At 36.0% G+C, this 20,633-nt stretch overlaps 1 protein-coding gene across 1 annotated transcript in view; it reads right to left on the bottom strand.

Annotated features, from left to right (window-relative positions):
- Window positions 1–20,633, bottom strand: part of LOC148942427 (protein argonaute-2-like) — a 295,554-nt gene that overhangs the window by 28,618 nt on the left and 246,303 nt on the right. Inside the window, exons 20-21 of the mRNA XM_089103040.1 lie at window positions 20,098–20,334; window positions 13,847–14,031 (exon numbers count right to left, since the gene is read on the bottom strand). Coding sequence (XP_088959166.1) covers window positions 13,847–14,031; window positions 20,098–20,334 — 422 coding nt within the window. The remainder of the gene's footprint in view (window positions 1–13,846; window positions 14,032–20,097; window positions 20,335–20,633) is intronic.

Below are 20,633 nucleotides of genomic sequence, written 5' to 3' on the forward strand. Positions count from 1 at the left end.
CCCAGGCAAGATTTGGCACGACCAGGTGCCGCAATTTTAGGCGGAATTCCCAGTCCTTTCTAAATTTCCAGGCATAATTACTTGGAATGTGGTCCGTATAATATAAAAGTAGTAATAATAGGGAAACTTACACAGGGGAATAAAAAAGTGAAGTTCCTAGCCCCTTGCTCCTGTTTCTAGGCAAAATTCCCGCCCAAGCAATATCAGGCATGTCCAGGCAACATTAGGCATGTTCAGGGCAAGATTAGGTATGTTCAGGCAAGATTAGGCATGTCCAGGCAAGATTAAGCATGTCCAGGCAAGATCAGGCATGTCCAAGGCAAAATTAGGCATGTCCAGGCAAGATCTGGCATGTCCAGGCAAGATTTTAAGGACACACCCTCACCCCTGCTACTAGGAAAAATTGCTTTACTAGGTAAAATCATGTCTAGACACATTCTCAGGTGGTAGAAGTCCCCCGCCTTGTTTCCAGGCAAAATCATGTCTTCCAGGTGGTTGAACTCCCCCACGATGCTTTTGTAGACAAAATTACGTCTCCTATACATGTCCAAACATATCTCCAAGCTAGAAAAACTCCCCCACGATGCTTTTCTGTTAAAAACCATAGAGAACTTTCCCCTTCAAAGTATGCTATAAATATTTGAAATGGGAACCATTTCTTCATCAGCAGTGTTTCCACTTCTCCCGATTTTTCGGGAGATCTACCGAATTTCTAATCAATCTCCCGACAAAAAAAGAAGATACCGAATCTCCCGAAAATCTCCAGAAAACTTAATCCCCTTAACACTTTACTTTTTGGTCATTCTTTTCTTCTTGTTTTTACCTGTCCGTTGCCTGTGGTCTTTTAGGGATTTTTCCTAACGTCCCAGGCAATTGGGGCACCGTGACTTGATTTTATTGGCATAGGTATGAACATTTTCCATTATCCATTCCACAGTGGTTGCATTGGTTTTCTGTTTTTGATCATTTAAACACCTTCAAGGTTTGTAATTAACTAATTATTTTCAATTCATAAACTAACCACAGTTGTTTGCTTGCACCAAGAAAATGGGAACTAGCACTATGTGGGTCCAGCTGATTCATTAGCTTCAAAAGCATCAAGAATTACTAAAAATTTAAAGAAATATGACAAAAATTAGAATTTGTCTGCAGTTGCTCTGTAGGACCAAAGGGGTTTGCTTCAAATGACCCAACACAAGAAACAAAGACGGAAATTGCTGCATTTTGAAAACAATTTACGATTTTTGCTGGTTGACAAGTTAGTCCCATTCCTGAAAAAATATGCCGCATAAGAATTTTACTGATAAAGAAAGACTGGGTAAGCAGAAAGTGACGAATATAGTCCGCCAGGGCCTGTCAGTGTATTATAAAACATAAAATTGCGCTGAAAGGATGAAAATGAGTACAAAGAGTCGAAAAGTGCGTTTGACAAAGAATGGCGGGAACATTCCGATAGTGCCAATGATGATAAAACAGTGACTCTGACAGCCGTGGATTACTGGAAATCGGCTTTCAGTGCGAGGTACCACCGTGGAAACCAAACTGAGCAAAGTTTGTGCAATACTTGTTTTCCTTGCCATTTTCGAACGTAGCTTCAGAAAGACTATTCAGCTTACTCAAGAAGTAAAGACAGGCAGAAGGAATCATTTGGTAACAATAACTTTGACGTCCACAATTCAGACAAAACTTGAAATGAAACAAGACGGAGTTACAGCAGACACACTGACGGTTGACCAACCCCTCAGAAAGAGGCTAAAAGGAGTAGTAGCGTATGCCAGCACAGCTGAGTAACCAGCACAGCTAAAAAGCCATGCAATAGACACAGATTAAGAATGTAATGTGGCATATGTATCTGAAAGTTTTGCTATTTTTTTTACTTTTTTTTTGTTATGTAAATACTAATAAGCTACGACTTTGCTTTTTCTCTTTATCATTTGTGAATACCTCTGGGGATGGTGGTAAAAAAAAATTATCAATTTAACCCACTCAATGGTCAAAGGCCTAGTGTCCGTAATTCATCAGGATTTTCTCTCCCAGTCCTGAATTTAGTGGGGTGTCATGTGGAATCTGAAAGGGCCAGAAAAAGTAAGGGTCACCAAAATCTTGCACATTCGTCCTTTTGACATATGGAAACATATAGTATTCAGTAGTGGGGCCTCAGAGGTTTCAAAGTGTCAGATAGGGAAATTAACACAGGAAAATTAACAAGTGTAGTTCCTAGCCCCCTAGTTGGCAACATTCCTGCCCAGGCAAGATTTGGCAGGACCAGGTGCCGCAATTTTAGGCGGAATTCCCAGTCCTTTCTAAATTTCCAGGCATAATTACTTGGAATGTGGTCCGTATAATATAAAAGTAGAAATAATAGGAAACTTACACAGGGGAATAAAAAAGTGAAGTTCCTAGCCCCTTGCACCTGTTTTTAGGCAAAATTCCCGCCCATGCAAGATCAGGCATGTCCAGGCAAGATTAGGCATGTCCAGGTAAGATTAGGTGTGTCCAGGCAAGATTAGGCATGTCCAGGCAAGATTAGGCAGGTTCAGGCAAGATCAGTCATGTCCAGGGCAAAATTAGGCATGTCCAGGCAAGATCTGGCATGTCCAGGCAAGATTTTAAGGACACACCCTCATCCCTGCTACTAGGAAAAATTGCTTTACTAGGCAAAATCATGTCTAGACACATTCTCAGGTGGTAGAAGTCCCCCGCCTTGTTTCTAGGCAAAATCATGTCTCCCAGGTGGTTCAACTCCCCCACTATGCTTTTGTAGACAAAATTACGTCTCCTATACATGTCCAAACATATCCAAACATGTCCAAACATGTCCAAACACTGACGGTTGACCAACCCCTCAGAAAGAGGCTGAAAGGAGTAGTAGCGTATGCCAGCACAGCTGAGTTACCAGCACAGCTAAAAAGCCATGCGATGGGATGGTGGTAAAAAAAAAATTATCCATTTAACTCAGACTCAATGGTCAAAGGCCTAGTGTCCGTAATTCGTCAGGATTTTCTGTCCCAGTCCTGAACTTAGTGGGCTGTCGTGTGGAATCTGAAAGGGCCAGAAAAAGTAAGGGTCGATGAAGAAAAATGTCTTAATTTAACAGCGTTAGAGTCTGAATGAAATATAACTGCACTTAGTTTCAAAATTAAATAGATTTCAAGCTTCTAGCTGCTTCCTTTTGTCATGTTTGACAACGTTGATTGCCGAATTTTCTTTCCGGAATTGCAGCTGGCTCCAGTAAATCTGCACTCCAAACATTTAGAATGTGGTACTTTATACTCGAATCACTCGAACACCTCCAAAAACTCAATACAAAAACTGAAAATTCTACCAAATCCTGAGATCCATCCCCCGATTTTCTCCCGAATCCTGAGAGCCATCTCCCGATTTTCTCCTGAAAATTGTCAAGATTCTACAGATTGTTTGAAAAGATAAGTAAAAACACTGTTCATCAGTCTCTTTTAAGCAATTGAAGACGCAACAAGTACCTTAAACAATGGATAATTCCTATGAGCAAGTACTCCCTTTCTCTTTATAGTTACCCCCCACCCCCCCCCCCCAAAAAAAAAACAGAAACAAAACAAAATCCTTCCAGTTTGCTTTGTTTAAAACATACTCTTTTCACTACGTAACCCCCCCCCCCCCTATTCCTTACCATTTAATTCTTTCAAAAAAGAATTATTCATTTACTCCAAAAGTGTATTTTTCCCATCAGGCTTTTAAAACCTTAGAATTCATCAAGTATGTCATATCTATCACGTACGCTTTGTCTAAAATAACAAAACATATGTGTGGCAATAACCCTCTCAAAAGAGATGTCTGGCATGACACTCGGAAAGGAATGCCGTCAATAAAGCTTACGGGAGGTGATTCATTTACATAATTCTAGGCTGAATTTTCTTAGCAAAATTATTGCAAAATAGTCATATTTAGGCCTGGAATTTGTGTGTCTAAGGAGGGAGGGGGGCAATAAAAATATTTATTTACATTATAGACAACAACTCTAGTTTTGAAGCTGTTTATTGCTTCTAAATGGTAAAAAATAGGATTTTCGGGTTAATTTCTAGCATGAAGTGTATTTAAATGTCTTCTAAAAATAAGGATATTTCTCTGTTTACTGGCTGGTTTCTCACAAATTTTAATTTTTTTGAAAATGAGTGACTCATTTAAAGGCGGAAAGGGGAGAGGGCAATGGCAAAACTATGGTTTCTAATAAAGTTTTACAAGTTTTACCTTCCTGGAAAGGAAGGGAATGGGTCTAATTAAATTGCCATAGATTATTTAATAACTATTTTATGCTTGCTTGAAAAGGATTGACTTATTTTAGACAATGTTTAAATATTTATAGCTCCTGTTTTTCTTCTCTAGAAGGGAGGGTACTAGATTTTCTCTTCTTTTCCAAATTTTCCAATTCTTCCCCCACCCAGCAAGAGGAAAAGAGGGGGCGATGACACCCCTATGCAACGACTGGAGATGCTCGGGTCACCCAGAGCCCCCCGCACTAGTGAAGGTCTCGCCCTTTCCAGAAAGGCTCCAGCTTTGCCTAAGCAACACCGCGACATTCCTACCCCGGCTGCACAAATATGTTACACCACTGGCATGACTTTGCAACCAGGACCATCCAGCACCTAAGCGCAAGATCCAAGCCATCGACCTGCCGCGTTACCTACGCAAGATCATGAGGTAGCGGGCCCGTCCGCCCCTAATTATGCTTTGTTGAGGGTCTCAGGAGCTGCTTTGCCTACTCAGGATCATGAGTTTGCCCTCCAACACGTGCTAGCAGGACCATCCGGCACCCAAGTGCGGCCAGCGCAAGAGCCTGGTCATGCCCTGTCGACGGGGCTTGAAGAGGCGAGTTTTTTTATTCTAATTTCTACCAGGATCAGGTTATTCAGTTCTCATTTGGCATTTGACCTGTGAACATCTATATGATGTTAAGCCGGATTAACTTTAGAATACATTACCGTGGAATACAGTGACTGTCAGTGATTAAAAAATTTCGCAGCAAGTGAAATAAAAGATTGTTATTTATTGACTATATTACTATTGAATATTTTTGGTCACTCACATAAGCCGTATTAAATTTAGAATCAATTAAAGTGGACAGTTCAGGTGTAAGCATAAAAATTGCGATCATGCATTCATTATGTTAACATTTGTGTAGGGGCTAGTGCTGGCCAAATTGCATTGTAGAATAGATGATGTCATGCAAATAATTTCGTAGCTGGTTGATGCAGGAGTAAAAGTGTGGATTTTTTTAAGACCGTAGCTGATCTTGGATGATTGGTGTTTGCCGTGCCTTTTAACGGCTGTTGTACAGCACGCTAGAATCGCGTGGGTAAAAAAAAGGTTCCGATTGAGGTAGGCGCCATATTTTTTTTATTTATTTTTTTATTATCCGAGAATGGGGAATAAGAAGAAGAATAAAGGAAATAATGACAATAAGAAGTTGAAACAGGATGATCAAAATGTATCCCAAGAAGCTGGAGAAATTTACAAATCTACTCCAGTAAAGACAGGCCAGAAAAGGCCTTGTGATGAAGTCTCAGGACTGGACTCAACTTTTGATGTTAGTCTTGTGCGAGAATGCGAAAGGACAATTGCTGGTAGCATTTCCATGATTTTAGAAATGTTACAAACATTACAAAACGATTTTTCTGATATTAAGTGTTCACTGAAAACCGTAGAATCTGATATGGAGATTATAAAAAAATCAGTCGATCACCTTGGTTCGCGGTGTGCGGTTATTGAAGCTAATGCAAGCAAAACTAATGATGAAGTGGATAAACTTACTGATAAGACGCATGCGCAAGAGGTCATAATAAATGAACTTTGTACTCAAGCTGCCCTGTTAAAGAACCAGTCGATGTTGGTTAAAAATATGGATAAGAAGAATAATGTTCTGTTTTGGAATGTTAAGCCTGGACCGAGTGCAGATACTGAAAGCACTGTCAAACGTGTTCTAGTTGATGGGCTCGGGATTCCTCCTTCGGATATTCCATCTTTTTCTGTTGTTAATGTTACGGATAATTTCGTAAAGATTAAAACTGCGGAATATCAAAGTCGATTTGCTATTATGAGTAATGCGAAGAAACTGAAAGGAAAAGACTTAGGTTTTGGCAAACCCGTTTTTGTGAGTGATGACGTAACCAAGGAAGTTAGATTGATTAGGAGGGATCTACTTCAGAAAAGGAAGATTTTGCAAGAAAGGGGGATCCAATGTTGGGTGCCTCCGGTGGTTCCTCCGGTATTGTGTATTCGTGAAAACGGGGAAGTTAAAAAATTGGGATGGTATGAAGCTATGAAATCTGCATGTTGATGTTATTTTTTTTTCTCTCTTTATATCTTTTTTTTTGTATATTTATTTATGTAAGATGGTTCTTTTTTTTGGAAGAGTTATGTATGGTAAAATGAGAGATGTTTTGTTAAGTAATGTTATATATTTTTTTTTCTTGCGTATGTTGAAGTTATGTATATTTGGCTAGTAGCCCTTAGCTATATGAGCTTAGAGTGATTTGGATGTGGCCTTTTATAAGGCTATTACCGTTTATTAGTTTTTGTTTTATTTTATTTAATTTTGTTTTTTGTTTGTTTCAGGTTTTTGTGTTTTTGGTGCCTGGTTATGGCCCCATTATTTCCTCGGACCTTGATGGTATAATGAAAATTGGGGGTAGGTTAAATGGTTTTGTTTCTCTCGCTTCATTCTCTTGCCCGTCTTAAGTGTTTGCTAATGATTGAGATAAATTTGAATATAGTGGGGGAACTTGAGAGTTGTCTTGTTGATTTTTCACAGATGTATGAGGGTATCAGGAATTAAGGCCAGGTTGAGGGTGGAATGAATACTGAGTGTGCTGATTCAAAATATGCGTGTCTGAATGAATGAAAAGTTATTCAGGAGCTGAAAATGTAGGGTATGAATTGTCGCGGTTTAAATAGTTCGTTTAATTATATAAATGAAGTTTCATCTAGGCTGGAGCATGATGTAATGTCTTTGACAGAAACTTGGCTGAATGACTATAACTCTTCATTATTGGATATACCAGGCTATAGGTTGTTTCTTCGGAATCGAGTGGAAAGACAGCATGGGGGTCTTGCAACTTATGTGAAAAATGGACGTAATGTAAAGCCAAGGCCGGATATTGCTGTATATCGAGAAATGATTTTGGAGTCAATGGTGTTAGAGGTTTCTTTGTCTGGGCGTAAGTTATTGCTTGTGGTTGTTTATAGGCCGCCTTTAGGACATGTGGATGAGTTTTTGGACCTGATTGATAATATGTTGGATAAAATACCGGATTCGCAAGTGCCTTGCTTTATAAGTGGTGATTTTAATATTGATTTGAATAATGTGCAAGATGTGAATTCGAAGGCAAGAAGTTTTTGAATCTTATGTATAGTTATGGTCTTTCCCCTTCTGTTAATATTCCAACTAGAATATCAGGAGGTTCTGCATCTGTGATTGATAATCTGTTTTTGAATGTTAGCTGCGACTTGTTGCGAGTGTTAGTGAACGACGTTTCCGATCACTGTGCTATTGTGATCCGTGAAGCTATTAGTTGTTGTCATCAAGGAGGTGGTATGACTGGAGTTAAACAGCCTATAATTGATAAGAAAGCTATATATAAATATAGGACTAAACTTACGAATGAGTCATTTGAATGCCTTGATGGTACTGATTGTGTTAATGATAAATTTGGTAAATGGTATGATAAACTGATTCAGATGTTTTATGAAAGTCTAGAGTTCAAACAAAAGCGTAAACGTTATGATGTTGCAAAGAAACCATGGATATCGAAAGCGCTACTTAAATCGATGGATAAAAGACAAGAGCTCTATGAAAGGTCTACTAAAACTGGATCTCAATCAGATAAAGATATTTACAAAAGTCATAATAGAAATCTTAACACCCTTCTAAGACAGGCTAAAAAGCTCAGCTTTGTAAATAAATTTAAAGAAGCAGAAGGCAATCCTGCGAAAACGTGGAGAATCATCAAGTTGGTAGTGAACCCTCGTGCTTCCCCGACTATCCCTGATAGTCCTGATGCTCACTCGGATAATCAAGTTGCTAATATAATGCGTGCACATTTTACTGATATTGGTAGGAGTGTATCTGATAGTGTTGCGCAGTCACCCAGTGATGGCTCTTATAATGATTTTCTCGATGAGGCAGCTGAAGTCTCTATATTCTTAAGACCAGTGACTCTTGCAGAGCTTGAGACGACGGTGAAGTCAATGAAGAATTCAGCAGCTGGGTCGGATTTTTTCAGTGTTAGAATTCTTCGTTCAGTTTTCTCTATTATCTCAGGTCATATTTTGTATTTGATTAATTCATGTTTTAAGAGTGGAGTTTACCCGGATTCTTTGAAAAGTGTTCATGTGGTACCCCTGTTTAAGAGTAGTGATAAGAATGATATGAATAATTACAGACCAATATCAATGCTCCCAATAATATCGCGTCTGTTTGAAAAACTGATTTGTGTAAGAATGGTGGATTTTTTAAATAAAAATTCTTATATTCACCCTACTCAGTTCGGATTTCGTCATGGGATGTCAACAGAGCAAGCTTTGCTTTTTTTAACAACATTTGTCAATGATTCGTTGGATGCGGGGTTGAAAGTTGCGTCTATATTTCTGGACATTATGAAAGCATTCGACTCTGTTGACCATAGTGTATTATTATCAAAATTAGAGCATGCCGGTATTCGTGGTAATTTTCATTGTTTGATTTTGTATTTTTTGAGTGGAAGGAAACAGTGTGTTGGGGCTGGAAGTGTTCATTCTGATTATATGAATGTGAGATGTGGAGTATCACAGGGTTCTATGCTTGGACCCTTGTTGTTTTTAATCTATATCACTGATTTGAATGCATGTCTTAAAAGAATATTTAGTCATGTGGGACCTGCAGCTAGAAGGTCAAAGATGATATTGCCTAGCTTCGCTGATGACACACAGTTTTCTGTGGTAGCTGTGACTGAGGCAGATTTATTTCTGCTTTTAAATACAGGAATGAGTTGTATTGAAAATTGGATGCGTGTAAATAAATTATGTTTGAATAATAGTAAAGGTAAATTCATTCTATATGGAAGAAGTACTAATTATTATCCTTGGATCCTTGGTATTCAACTGGAAAGTGGATATCTCCAGAGACATAGTTATGTTCAATATCTTGGTGTCCAGGTTGATGAGTGTCTTATGTTTAAACCTCATATTGAGTCAGTGTGTACAAAAATTGCCAAGAATGTTGGAATGCTGCGGAAACTGAAACATTTTTTCCCTCCCAAAATTTTAAGAATGCTTTATTTATCGCTGGTTCATCCGTATTTGTTATATTGTGTAAGTGTTTGGTCAGCAACATTTATTACTTATCTACTGCCACTGAGGGTTCTACAAAATAATGCTGTTTGTGTTTTATCTGGAATGCAAGGTTCTGACTTGGTTTGAAGGCAATACGACGGTATTAAGATTATGCCACTTTTTGGCCTAGTTAAGTTTTACACGGCATTATTCATGTTTAAAAGTTTTAATAACCTGCTACCTGCATGTTTCTCGATTGCATTTACCGAAGCTAAACACAGGTATGAGACAAGAAATGCCCATTCAATGCGAACCCCGTTCCCTGTAACAACAAGGTCTACATTTTCTATCCATTTTTATGGCCCGGCTGTCTGGAACAAACTTCCTGAGGAGGTAAAAAATAAGACAGATCTGGATGATTTTAGAAATTCCCTCAGAGTAAGCTGTTTTTGTCAGTATGGAAGAGTTTAGTGGTTGTGTGTAGACAATGATTGGTTGAAGGTTGTTGGTGAGATGATTGTTTGGGTTTTGAATGGATGAGTGATTTATTTCACTTTTTTTATTTATTTTTTTCTCCTCTATTTTTGTGAATCTTGTGAGTTGTGTTGCGTTGTTTGCGTGGATGGTTCTCAAGTTCCCACTTTTTGTTGGAGGGGTGGGAGAGGGAGGCGAGAGAAGACATTTATTTGTTTTTGGGTTGTACCCTTTTTGGGTTATATTAGGGTCCGAGGAAATAAATGATAATAATAGAAAATATTTTTTAAAGTGTTTTTCCTTTTTTTCGGGTTTTGTCCGGCATGCAGTAATGCATTGGATTGTGTTTTTTAAATGAGATGTTTGTTCATTTATTTATTGTAACCCGTTTGTAAATAAAAAAAAATATGGAAATATCTAACTATTTTTCAACATATTAAAAGCTTGTCAGAGACATTATAAGGCTTTTTCGCTACTTTTGTCTTTCCAGCTCCCTCCCCATAGCTTTAAAACTCAGCCCCTTAGAAACAAGGCTGTTTTTCCCCATTTTCAAGCTTTGTAAGGAAACTTTTACACTAATAAGTGCTTACTCACTAGCGTTTGGAGGGGGTCATCTTTGTTCCCCTCTAAGGATCTCCCTGTTAGCTTCATTCGTACCCTTTTTTATAGACTGGCCAACTTTTCAAGTTTTTCTCACCATTTTTCTTACCTGTGCTATGGAAATATCTAACTATTTTTCAACACAGTAAAAGCTTGTCAGAGGAATTAAAGAGCTTTTTGCTAGCTTTTCTACTTCATCTTATTCTAATGTTTAAGTGACTACTCTTACCTTTCCAGCTCCCTCCCCTTAGTTTTAAATTTCACCGCCTCTCAGAAAAAAGGCTCTTTTTCCCCTTTTCTAGCACCTACTCGCCAATTTTTGGAGGGAGTCATCTGTGCCTTCCCATAATAAGGCTCTTTTCAACTTTAGGAAAATTTTTCACATTGTCAGCATTTTTACTTTAATTATTTTTATTCATTTAAGAGTGTACTCTTATCTTTTACCTTTTTGATTAAACATTAAAGGCATAAGTTATGCGCTTCAAAGGAAATAGCTAAGAAAGTTGTTACAGGGTTTCTAATAATGGGGACGTTTATCTTATAACTAAGAATTTAGAGAGCCCCTGCTAGTTGCAGGGGCTCTCATGGCGAGATTTATTGGGGGAGGACCCCCACCCCCAGAAGAGGCCTCCGAGGCATTGATAGCTTAGGCCGATGCATTTATAACCAGATGGACGGAACCAAACCCCCCTCGGTAATTTTTCAATGCCCTTTTTTTAAATACAACCATAAAGGGTCTTTTAGAGCATTGTAACATATATAACGGTAGTATGGGCACATGTTCAGTAGTAGGATGTCTACACTTGCAAGGGGACATGGTACCTCTTCATACTACAATGACCCATTTCAATGAGTAGTATGCTGTATATGACTTCAAGGGTTCATGGTTCCCTTTCATAAACGTTCTGTCTTTTTCATAGGGCAATTATCTTCCAGTGAGCTAATATGCTCCTATTATTCTTCTAGACTCACACGGCAACACTGCCAACATTGTCTATTGAGATCCTCTCACCGCCACCTCAATTTCGTTTCAGTCTGTGTACAGGGCCCGTACAAAGTGAACACGAGGGGGGTTTAAGTGCGGGGGCGAGTCAAGATAGTTTATAGTTCCCCAAAATTGATTTAGACAGTCTTGTGAGGGATCTGGGCCTCACCAATCACTTTTTGGATAATTTATTAGGACAATTACCACCTAACGAGGTCAAGAGGGTGCTAGAAGATGCAGAACCCGCCCCTCACAGTGATATGGGAAAAAGTGGAGCCAACTCGCCCCCAGTGTTGCCTAATTTGTATTTAGCAGATACCGCTTTGGGCAATATCCACGTGTATAGGACCGAGTTTTGTGACCCATTTAATTCCCTATCAAGTGGTAGTATTCAGACGAATCCCATAAAAACCAGACACTTCTAGGTCAGCATTATTCGGACACTTCTCGAAAAATATTTACGGGAGGCGGGAGGACAGGATTCTTTAAAAGTATCCATCGCGTTTTAAATTTTTTTTATGCGAGTTTGGGTGTTTTGTGTGACCATCACATACAAAAGGGAATGCAGACGCTACACCCAGACTCGCATAATTTTGAGGGTGGGTTTTCGGATTTGGGGGGGGGGGGTGAATTTTTAACAGGATGGTGGTCTATAATGAGAATGGGAGTGGGTTATCTGTATTATTTATTGAAAAATTAAAAGGGAATTTGCTTTAAGAGGTGGGAGCGGGGGGCAGGGAGGGTGCAAGATATAATAGTCCATTTAAAAGCTACTGGGGGTATAAAACGATTTTCTTTTGACACAGGCTTGGAGTGTTTAAAAAATTCCGTCCGTGTCGCAGGACATAAGCCCCGGAGAGATGACGCTAATAAGACAATGTTAGACGATTGGGCAGTAAATGGGAAACAGGGTTCTGATTTTCCTAAGGTAGATTTTAATTGTTTAAGGGGAAACTATCTAGTTACACTTAAAGGGATTGAGAGTTTTGAAAAGGAAAATGAACATTTAAAAGTTGGGGTTAGCGTTTTACGAAGAATTTGAAGATGGGGAACTAAGTGAAAAGAAGAGGGTAATTTATTCTGTGAAAGCTCTTTCTATTGACTTTATGAAACCCTGGATATGGTTTTGTATAAACCTGCGGAAGAGCCTGTATCAATAGGACATTTTCTTCCTATTCCTCTTATTAACAAGCTCTTAAGTGAGGGTATAATGATGGGAAGACCTGATATTACTGCCCAATGTTTGTTTCTAGATTTCATAGAGAGTTAAAATTAAATAATCATTTGAAACACTACAAGCTTCATGGGTACCAGCCTTTAGAAACGGTTTCAAGGGACAATGCCACCTTGCGGTTCAAAAGCTTTCAGAACACACTGTTGCAGAGCAGCAAGGTAACATCAGACATTGAGGCTGCTTTCATGGATGTGTTGGATCCCTCAAATTGTAATCATATGAAAAAACATGAAGCCATTGCGATATCGGAGAGATACAAGAAATACCATGCAATTGGTAGATTTTTGTGAGACGTTGGATTGAAAAGATTGTGTTGGTACAGCTATGGTTGCTCCCATTAAAAAAGCAAATGAGGCAATTTCACGGCTGTGGCGTCCACACTATCCAATGAATCTATCACCAGAGGACGAGTTGGCTATTGAAAATAAAGATATATGTTTTTTCGTAAGAAACAAATTAAAGAGGGTGATGTGAAAAGCTGCTATCATGATCATTTATGGCAAGAGATTTCATCAAAGGGTAGTAGCTTTCCGGGGTCAAACATAAATCGTTTAATTTAAATGTTAAGCAACAGTACTTTTTACCGGTTTACATGCAAAATTTCAACCATGATTTGAAATTCATATTACCAGCGTTCGCACGATTGCAGAAAGGTGAAGTTGTAGATCGCGCATGGGTAGATGGTTCTTTTTCATAAAACATCATACCGAAATCATCTAAAAAGCTGCTAGCAGGGGTGGATCCAGGATTTCTTTAGGAGGGAGGGGGCAAAATAGGTCGATCCGAGAAAATATATATATATATATATATATATATATATATATATATATATATATATATATATATATATATATATATATATATATATATATATATATATATATATATATATATATATATATATATATATATATATATATATATATATATATATATATATATATATATATATATATATATATATATATATATATATATATATATATATATATATATATATATATATATATATATATATATATATATATATATATATATATATATATATATATATATATATATATATATATATATATATATATATATATATATATATATATATATATATATATATATATATATATATATATATATATATATATATATATATATATATATATATATATATATATATATATATATATATATACATATATATATATACAATATTATATATGTATATATTTGTAAAAGTTATAACTGGAAAAATAGGTATTTAATCTTGTTACCTATTGCTGTAATGTCTTCCTCTAAACGCGAGAAGGTGAGCGTAATAGCTCGGAGCAGGATTCGAAACTGAACGAGCACATCGAACGTACACGTGACACATGTCATAAGTCAACGTCTGAAGATGATTCGAGCTGAAATTGTTTTCATCAAAAAGAACATAGTAGTGAGTGGGTCGACTTGTTCCCTGCAAAGAAAGTTGGTTTATATTACATTAGTAATAACGGTTGGATAAAACCAAGATAATTCTTTATAATTTGTTTCATCCTTCACTTTATTTTTTCAGGAAGGGGGGGGCGATAACTGCAAATATTCACTTTCTAATTATTTTATTTATAATGTTCTGATTAAATAATGCTCGACAAAATGAGAAAAAGAATGAAAAAATGAGATAAAAAAGGCCATAGAGGACAAAAGATGAATGATCCGAATATGAGAGACATTGAAAAAGGAACAATAATAATAACTTATAAAGGTAGCTATTAAACACTAAAGGTAAAGTTCACACAAGAACAAAACATAAAATAGGCGAGTTACATCAAAAACCTAAAAATCAACTTTTTGAGACCTAGGATTGACCCTTTCTCTGTCTTTTTTATAGATTAAAAAACAGGAGGGAGAAAAATTATCAAACTAAAAGCCCCTGCATAAAATTTAAAAATAGTCCCTTAATTCCGGGACTATAAAGCACGATTAAGAAGTAGTCAAACCCGAAGCAATGTATTCTTTTACAAGTTTGACATATTAAGATGTTCTTTCCTTACTATTCAAATCTATAAGGAAGAAATTTCCGCCTGTTTTGCATCCTACGCTTCTGACTAAAGGAAAGTTGAGAGTCTTAGAAAAGTAAATTTTGATGAGGTTTTACACCTCAAATTTCCCTGAAAAATAAATCTTAGTACTCTCTTCTGTTCCTAAAACTTTGTATTGGTGCAATTTGGCAACCTGGATGCACTTACGTCCTTTTGATTTAGTTCAAGAGTAAGGGCAGAAGTAGTAATAGTAGTAGCCCTGAAAGTTTTAACTTACTCCCTTTAATTGGTATTGAGACTTTACTGCGACAACTTGTTGACAAGAAGGATGCACATAGTGTCTTATACTTTAGTTTTAAAGCAAAATAAATCTACCTTTAAAGTTCTTACTTCAAACTCTATCCCAGCCCTATCATAGTCTCAAGTAATACTTCTGCTACTACTATTACTGCATCTGCAATTACTGCTACTATTCAGGCTATTCGTATTAAAGGAATGGTTGGGGGATGTTGAACTATATAAAATAGAACTATGTGAAATCAAATTCCTAAGATGTACAAGCAATTTCTCAGGAACATCTTAATGTATTAAAATGAAATTTTCAGCGCGTTTTGTACCTCACGGGTGACAGAGGATTAGGTAGGAATTTTCAGGGAATGACGAGGTGTTTGTTCAATGGACTAAAAGGCAATATGTAAACGTTATTACAAATACTACTATTACTACTACTATTACTGCTACTACTACTACTACTACTACCACTACTGCTACTACTAATTAAGGAGAAACTTTAAAGGGATGGTTGGGCGATGTTGAACTATATAAAATAGAACTATGTGAAATCAAATTCCTAAGAAGATGTACAAGCAATTTCTCAGGAACATCTTAAGGTATTAAAATAAAATTTTCAGCACGTTTTGTATCTCACGGGTGACAGAGTATTAGGTAGGAATTTTCAGGGAATGACGAGGTGTTTGTTCAATGGACTAAAAGGCAATATGTGCACGTTATTACAAATACTACTGCTACTACTACTACTAATACTGCTATAACTGCTACTACTACTGCTACTACTGCCTCTACTAGTCCAAGGTACTCTGACCACTACTATTAATACAACAGTTGCTACAAATACTATTTGTGTTGCGACTACTACAAAGGCTGAGAATATTACGGTGATAATTTTAGGAAATATTGAAGGGGAAGTTGAACTACATCAAAACACACTACACGCATGCTGGTTGTCAAAAGAGCACATTAAGAATAACTTAGCAACGGCTTAGCGTATTAAGTTGAATCTTCCAAGGTATGAGTAAGGGGGTGTTAAACTTACAAAACGGCAGTATATGCATAACACTATTACTAATATTGCGAAAACTATAACTGATGCAACTACTAATACTACTCCTACCATAACTATTATTACTCCTACAGCTACTAAGGGTAAACGTATAAAGGTGAAAATATTAATTAATATTAAGGGGAAATTTAAACTAAACCGAAACACACTTTGTGTATGCAGGTTGTCAAAATTGCACATCTCAAGAATGGCTTATGGTATTAAGTGGAAATCTCAGCAAATTATGATATGTATGATTAACTGACGAAACGGCAATGTTCGCGCTACTACTACAACTACTACTTTCATTGTGACTACTACTAAGGCAAAGGTATTAAAGGGTACATTTAAGGAAATGTTGAAGGGAATGTAAAATCAAATTAAATCACAATATGTACTAACAAGTTTTTGAAAGGCGTATCAGCAATATCTTAGAGAACAGCTTAGATTTTTAAGTTGAAACTCTCAGGGAACGAAGAGGCGGATTTTCAACAGAACAAAAGGCAGCATACTACTGCTACCAGTACTTCTACTACTGCTGTTACTACTACTACCAATAAGACAAAGAGTATGAAGGTGAAAATTTCAGGGAATGTAGGGGTGGGGAGTTTAACTAAATCGAAGTCTTTTCATGAAGGTAGTCATAAGGTCGTATCAGCAAGATCTTAGGATCGGCTTGGAGTATGAGGCTAAACTTACAGGGTTTGTTGTGTGAGATGTTGAAATAATCAAAGGGCAATATTAACGTGTCAATACTACTACTATGTATACTGCTACTACTACTACTACTACTACTCCTTGTGCTACTGCTACTACTGCTAGTGCGTACTACCCCCCTTCAAGATTTCTAGAAATTCTCATCTTAATATTCTTAGCCTTTGTAATCCAAAAATTTTTTTTGGCGTAATCCAAATAGTAGTCGTAGTAACGATAGTAGTAATAGCAGTGGTAAGAGTATCTTGTTGTAACAGTAGTAGTAGTAGTAGTAGTAGTAGTAGCAGTAGCAGTAGTAATAATGGCAGTAGTAGTAGTAGTAGTAGTAGCAGTAGTAGTAGTAATAGTAGTAGTAACAATAGTAGTAGTAGTAGTAGTAGTAGTAGTATTAGTAGTAGTAGTAGTAGTAGTGGCAGTAGTAGTAGTAGTAGTAGTAGTAGTAGTAGCAGTAGTAGTAGTAGTAGTAGTAGTAGTAGTAACGTGCACATATTGCCTTTTGGTCCATTGATCATCCCCTCCGCCATTCCCTGAAAATTACTACCTAATACTCTAAGTCACTTGTGAGATACGCCTTTTTGACAATCCACAAGCGCATAGTATGTTTCGATTTTGTTTAGCACTCCACACAACGTTCTCTGAGAGCTTCATCTGAAAGATTTTTGCTTTTTTTTACACAAAACGTGAAACAAGCCCCCCTTTCCCCCTAAAAAAACTATGTATAAGCAATGAGCAAATTATAAAGCTTACAAACCCTACCCCAAGGAGTTTAGGTGGTTGTCATTCCCATGGACATTGAATTATAAAACCTTTCAACTCTGCTGAAGAAGATGGCTATTTCAAAATTTCGATCTGATGTTTCTGGGGAAGAAAGGTACGTGGAAGGGGGGCTGGTTGCTCTTTAATCGCTTTTGACTCTTGAAAAGAGCGTTAGAACTTTCAAATTCAAATTGAACTGCTTCTTTCCGAAGTCTCTACGACAACTCCTTCCACAAAACTGCCAATGAAAAAAAAATTCTGTCCACTTCGCTCTTTACTTAGGTGGCACTATTGCACTGCCTATGATGATTTCATGTTTGAACTACTTCAGAAAAATAATATTTTATTTTACCTTATAGAGAACTCGTACATAGGCCCCATAAAGTTACTGGTGATGCCCCGATAATAAAATAAAAAACCAGCAGTAATATGAATATGAAGATCTTACTAATAATTTTCCCTTCCAATTACCCCCTCTTCCTCATTTTTAATTTGCTTAAAATGGCATTTTATATTTTATGTCGATACTGATTTATGTTTTTTTTTTGGATTCAACAACTTAAATAAAAATAATGCATGGCGGCTTGACGACCGGTTAAAGACAAAGCACAAATATGATTAAAAAACGTAACCAGTACACAATTACTGAGTTATACAACTAACCGAATCATCACTCAAATAAACACTAAAAAAATCAATAAAAAAGAGATAAAACTTTAGTTTTATTTAAATAGTAGTAAATGCTAAAACTATATACAAATGCGATACATATGAGCACACCTTTGCAACAAAACATTCAGCTCACATTTATTTTATATCTGTATTTGGCCAGATTTCACATTTCTTTCGATTTTAATTTTATATGAATCCTAATGAAAGTTGAAACAACCAATAAGTGCAAACGAACTTTGCCCGCCACTGCTACAATCTGTTCAGCTCTGTTTTATTTAAATTTCTCTTTTGAGTCTCATTTTCTTTTGAGATCTTATATATTATTTTAATATAATTCTATTTAACTACTAATGAAAGTTCAAACTGTCGACAAGTGTCGACGCACACCCATGCTAGAATCGATTCAGCTTTTGTTGATTTTTATAATTTCTTCCAAGTCTTATTCATCTTTCTTCTTCTTACAAGTTTTGTCTTCTAAGTATTCATTTTCCTTTCATCCTTTTTCAATTCCTTTCTTCAATTTTTTTCTTCAATTCCATTCATCTTTCTTTCGAATGTATTTTATTTAACTACTAATGGAAGATAAAACTACAAACAAATTTGAAAGATCTGCGCACATTTCTGCTACAACCATACAAATCCTATTTCGTGTGTGATTTCTGTTGAGACTAATTATATATTTTTTATAAATTTGATTTTTATTTAAATTCTAATGAAAGATAATTCTAGCACCAAGTCTGTGCACATCGCTGCTACAAGTTAATCACTAAATTTTCTGTCAAGGCCAATTTTATCTTTCAAATTTTACTACAAAGAATTTAAAGCCCCTACACTGTGTAAAGCATTAGAAATTGAATTTTCTCTGTCAAATGCATTAAACTACTTGGGGTGACAGTTACTGCTGACTTGAAGTGGGATGCCCATGTTAAAAACATCAACAAACAAGCTTTCCCTTCGGTTTCTCTTCTTAAACTTTGATATAATTTTCTAGCCCTCCTAAGCACCTTCTCAAATTGTATTGTTCTTTTATTTGACTAAAGCTGGATTTTGTTTGTCCAGTGTGGCGTTGTGGCCTTTCTTTAGAACATTTTTATAAGATTGAAAACGTCCAAGAATGAGTGCTTAGAAAATGTCCAAAAACAATCATAAATTGTGAAGGGGAGGTTCCATATCATCATCTACCACAGGTAAGTTCAAACCCACCACCTTGGCCGAGAAAAGGGACCTCCTGTGTTTTCGTTTTGGAACCATAACCCTGACTGTTCCCCAATTACGTCCCATAATCCCCGAAACCTACCTTCCCGTCCACAACAGGCCGTCCCGTATAAAGTCCCAAAATGCACCCAAACTGACTCTCATCCCCACTATACCTGAAGGATATCAGAAGAGGTTTGTTCCAAGTTTTATTTAATTGTATAATAGCCACGAAAAAAAGTCATTAATTAAATTTTTTTTTACTTCTTAACTAAGTTTTCACTCTTCGTATTTGTGTTTTGTACAATGCATTGACGTGAAGGTCAAATTCTTTCGATACGATATAAATATATACATATATATATATATATATATATATATATATATATATATATATATATATATATACATTTTTTTTTACTTCTTAACTAAGTTTTCACTCTTCGTATTTGTGTTTTGTACAATGCATTGACGTGAAGGTCAATTTCTTTCGATACGATATAAATATATATATATATATATATATATATATATATATATATATATATATATATATATATATATATATATATATATATATATATATATATATATATATATATATATATATATATATATATATATATATATATATATATATATATATATATATATATATATATATATATATATATATATATATATATATATATATATATATATATATATATATATATATATATATATATATGTGTGCTATTTGTGACGCAAAATTCATATTCGGCAACCATACTGTGAAACTGTGAAAGAAATTTGAAATTCAATTCTATTATTCTCTATAAATTACCTGAATACCCTCATGGGAGCAGATGTAAAAATCGAACTCTTGTTTGTGAGTTATTAAGTTGTCAACAACTGTACCAGGGGGTATATTTTGGTTTCTTCCCACAGTGGGTTGGCCTGGCTCTGCGAAGAATCTTGTATTATGACGTTTTTGAACCACTATGAACGTAATTGGTGGTGAATAATCAGGACGTATTTTCCAGCATGCCTTACGGATTGCATTGAATTCCGTTTTGAGAACCTGAAATCAGTAAATTCAAATTTAAACCAAAGTCAAATAATAGGTGAATGTTATTTTTTTAAGAAGCCTTTTGGCCTTAAAAATGAATGATTATGAATGTCTGTCATACCACAAATAAAGGTTATAATTATTTTAACTATTGGTTGGTTACAAATATTATAGTAGGGTATTCTGTAGCCTATAAGGCTAAGTTTTGCCAAGCTTTCCTTACAGCTTTACGCATTTGATTAAACTCCAATTTTAGAAGCTGCATAAATTGAAGTAAAAAATAAAAGTAAGTAATAGGTTAATATTTATTT

Source organism: Artemia sp. Qi Xiang Cuo, chromosome 17 (assembly GCF_049724085.1).
Source record: "Artemia sp. Qi Xiang Cuo chromosome 17, ASM4972408v1, whole genome shotgun sequence".
NCBI classification, from domain to species: Eukaryota; Metazoa; Arthropoda; class Branchiopoda; order Anostraca; family Artemiidae; genus Artemia; species Artemia sp. Qi Xiang Cuo.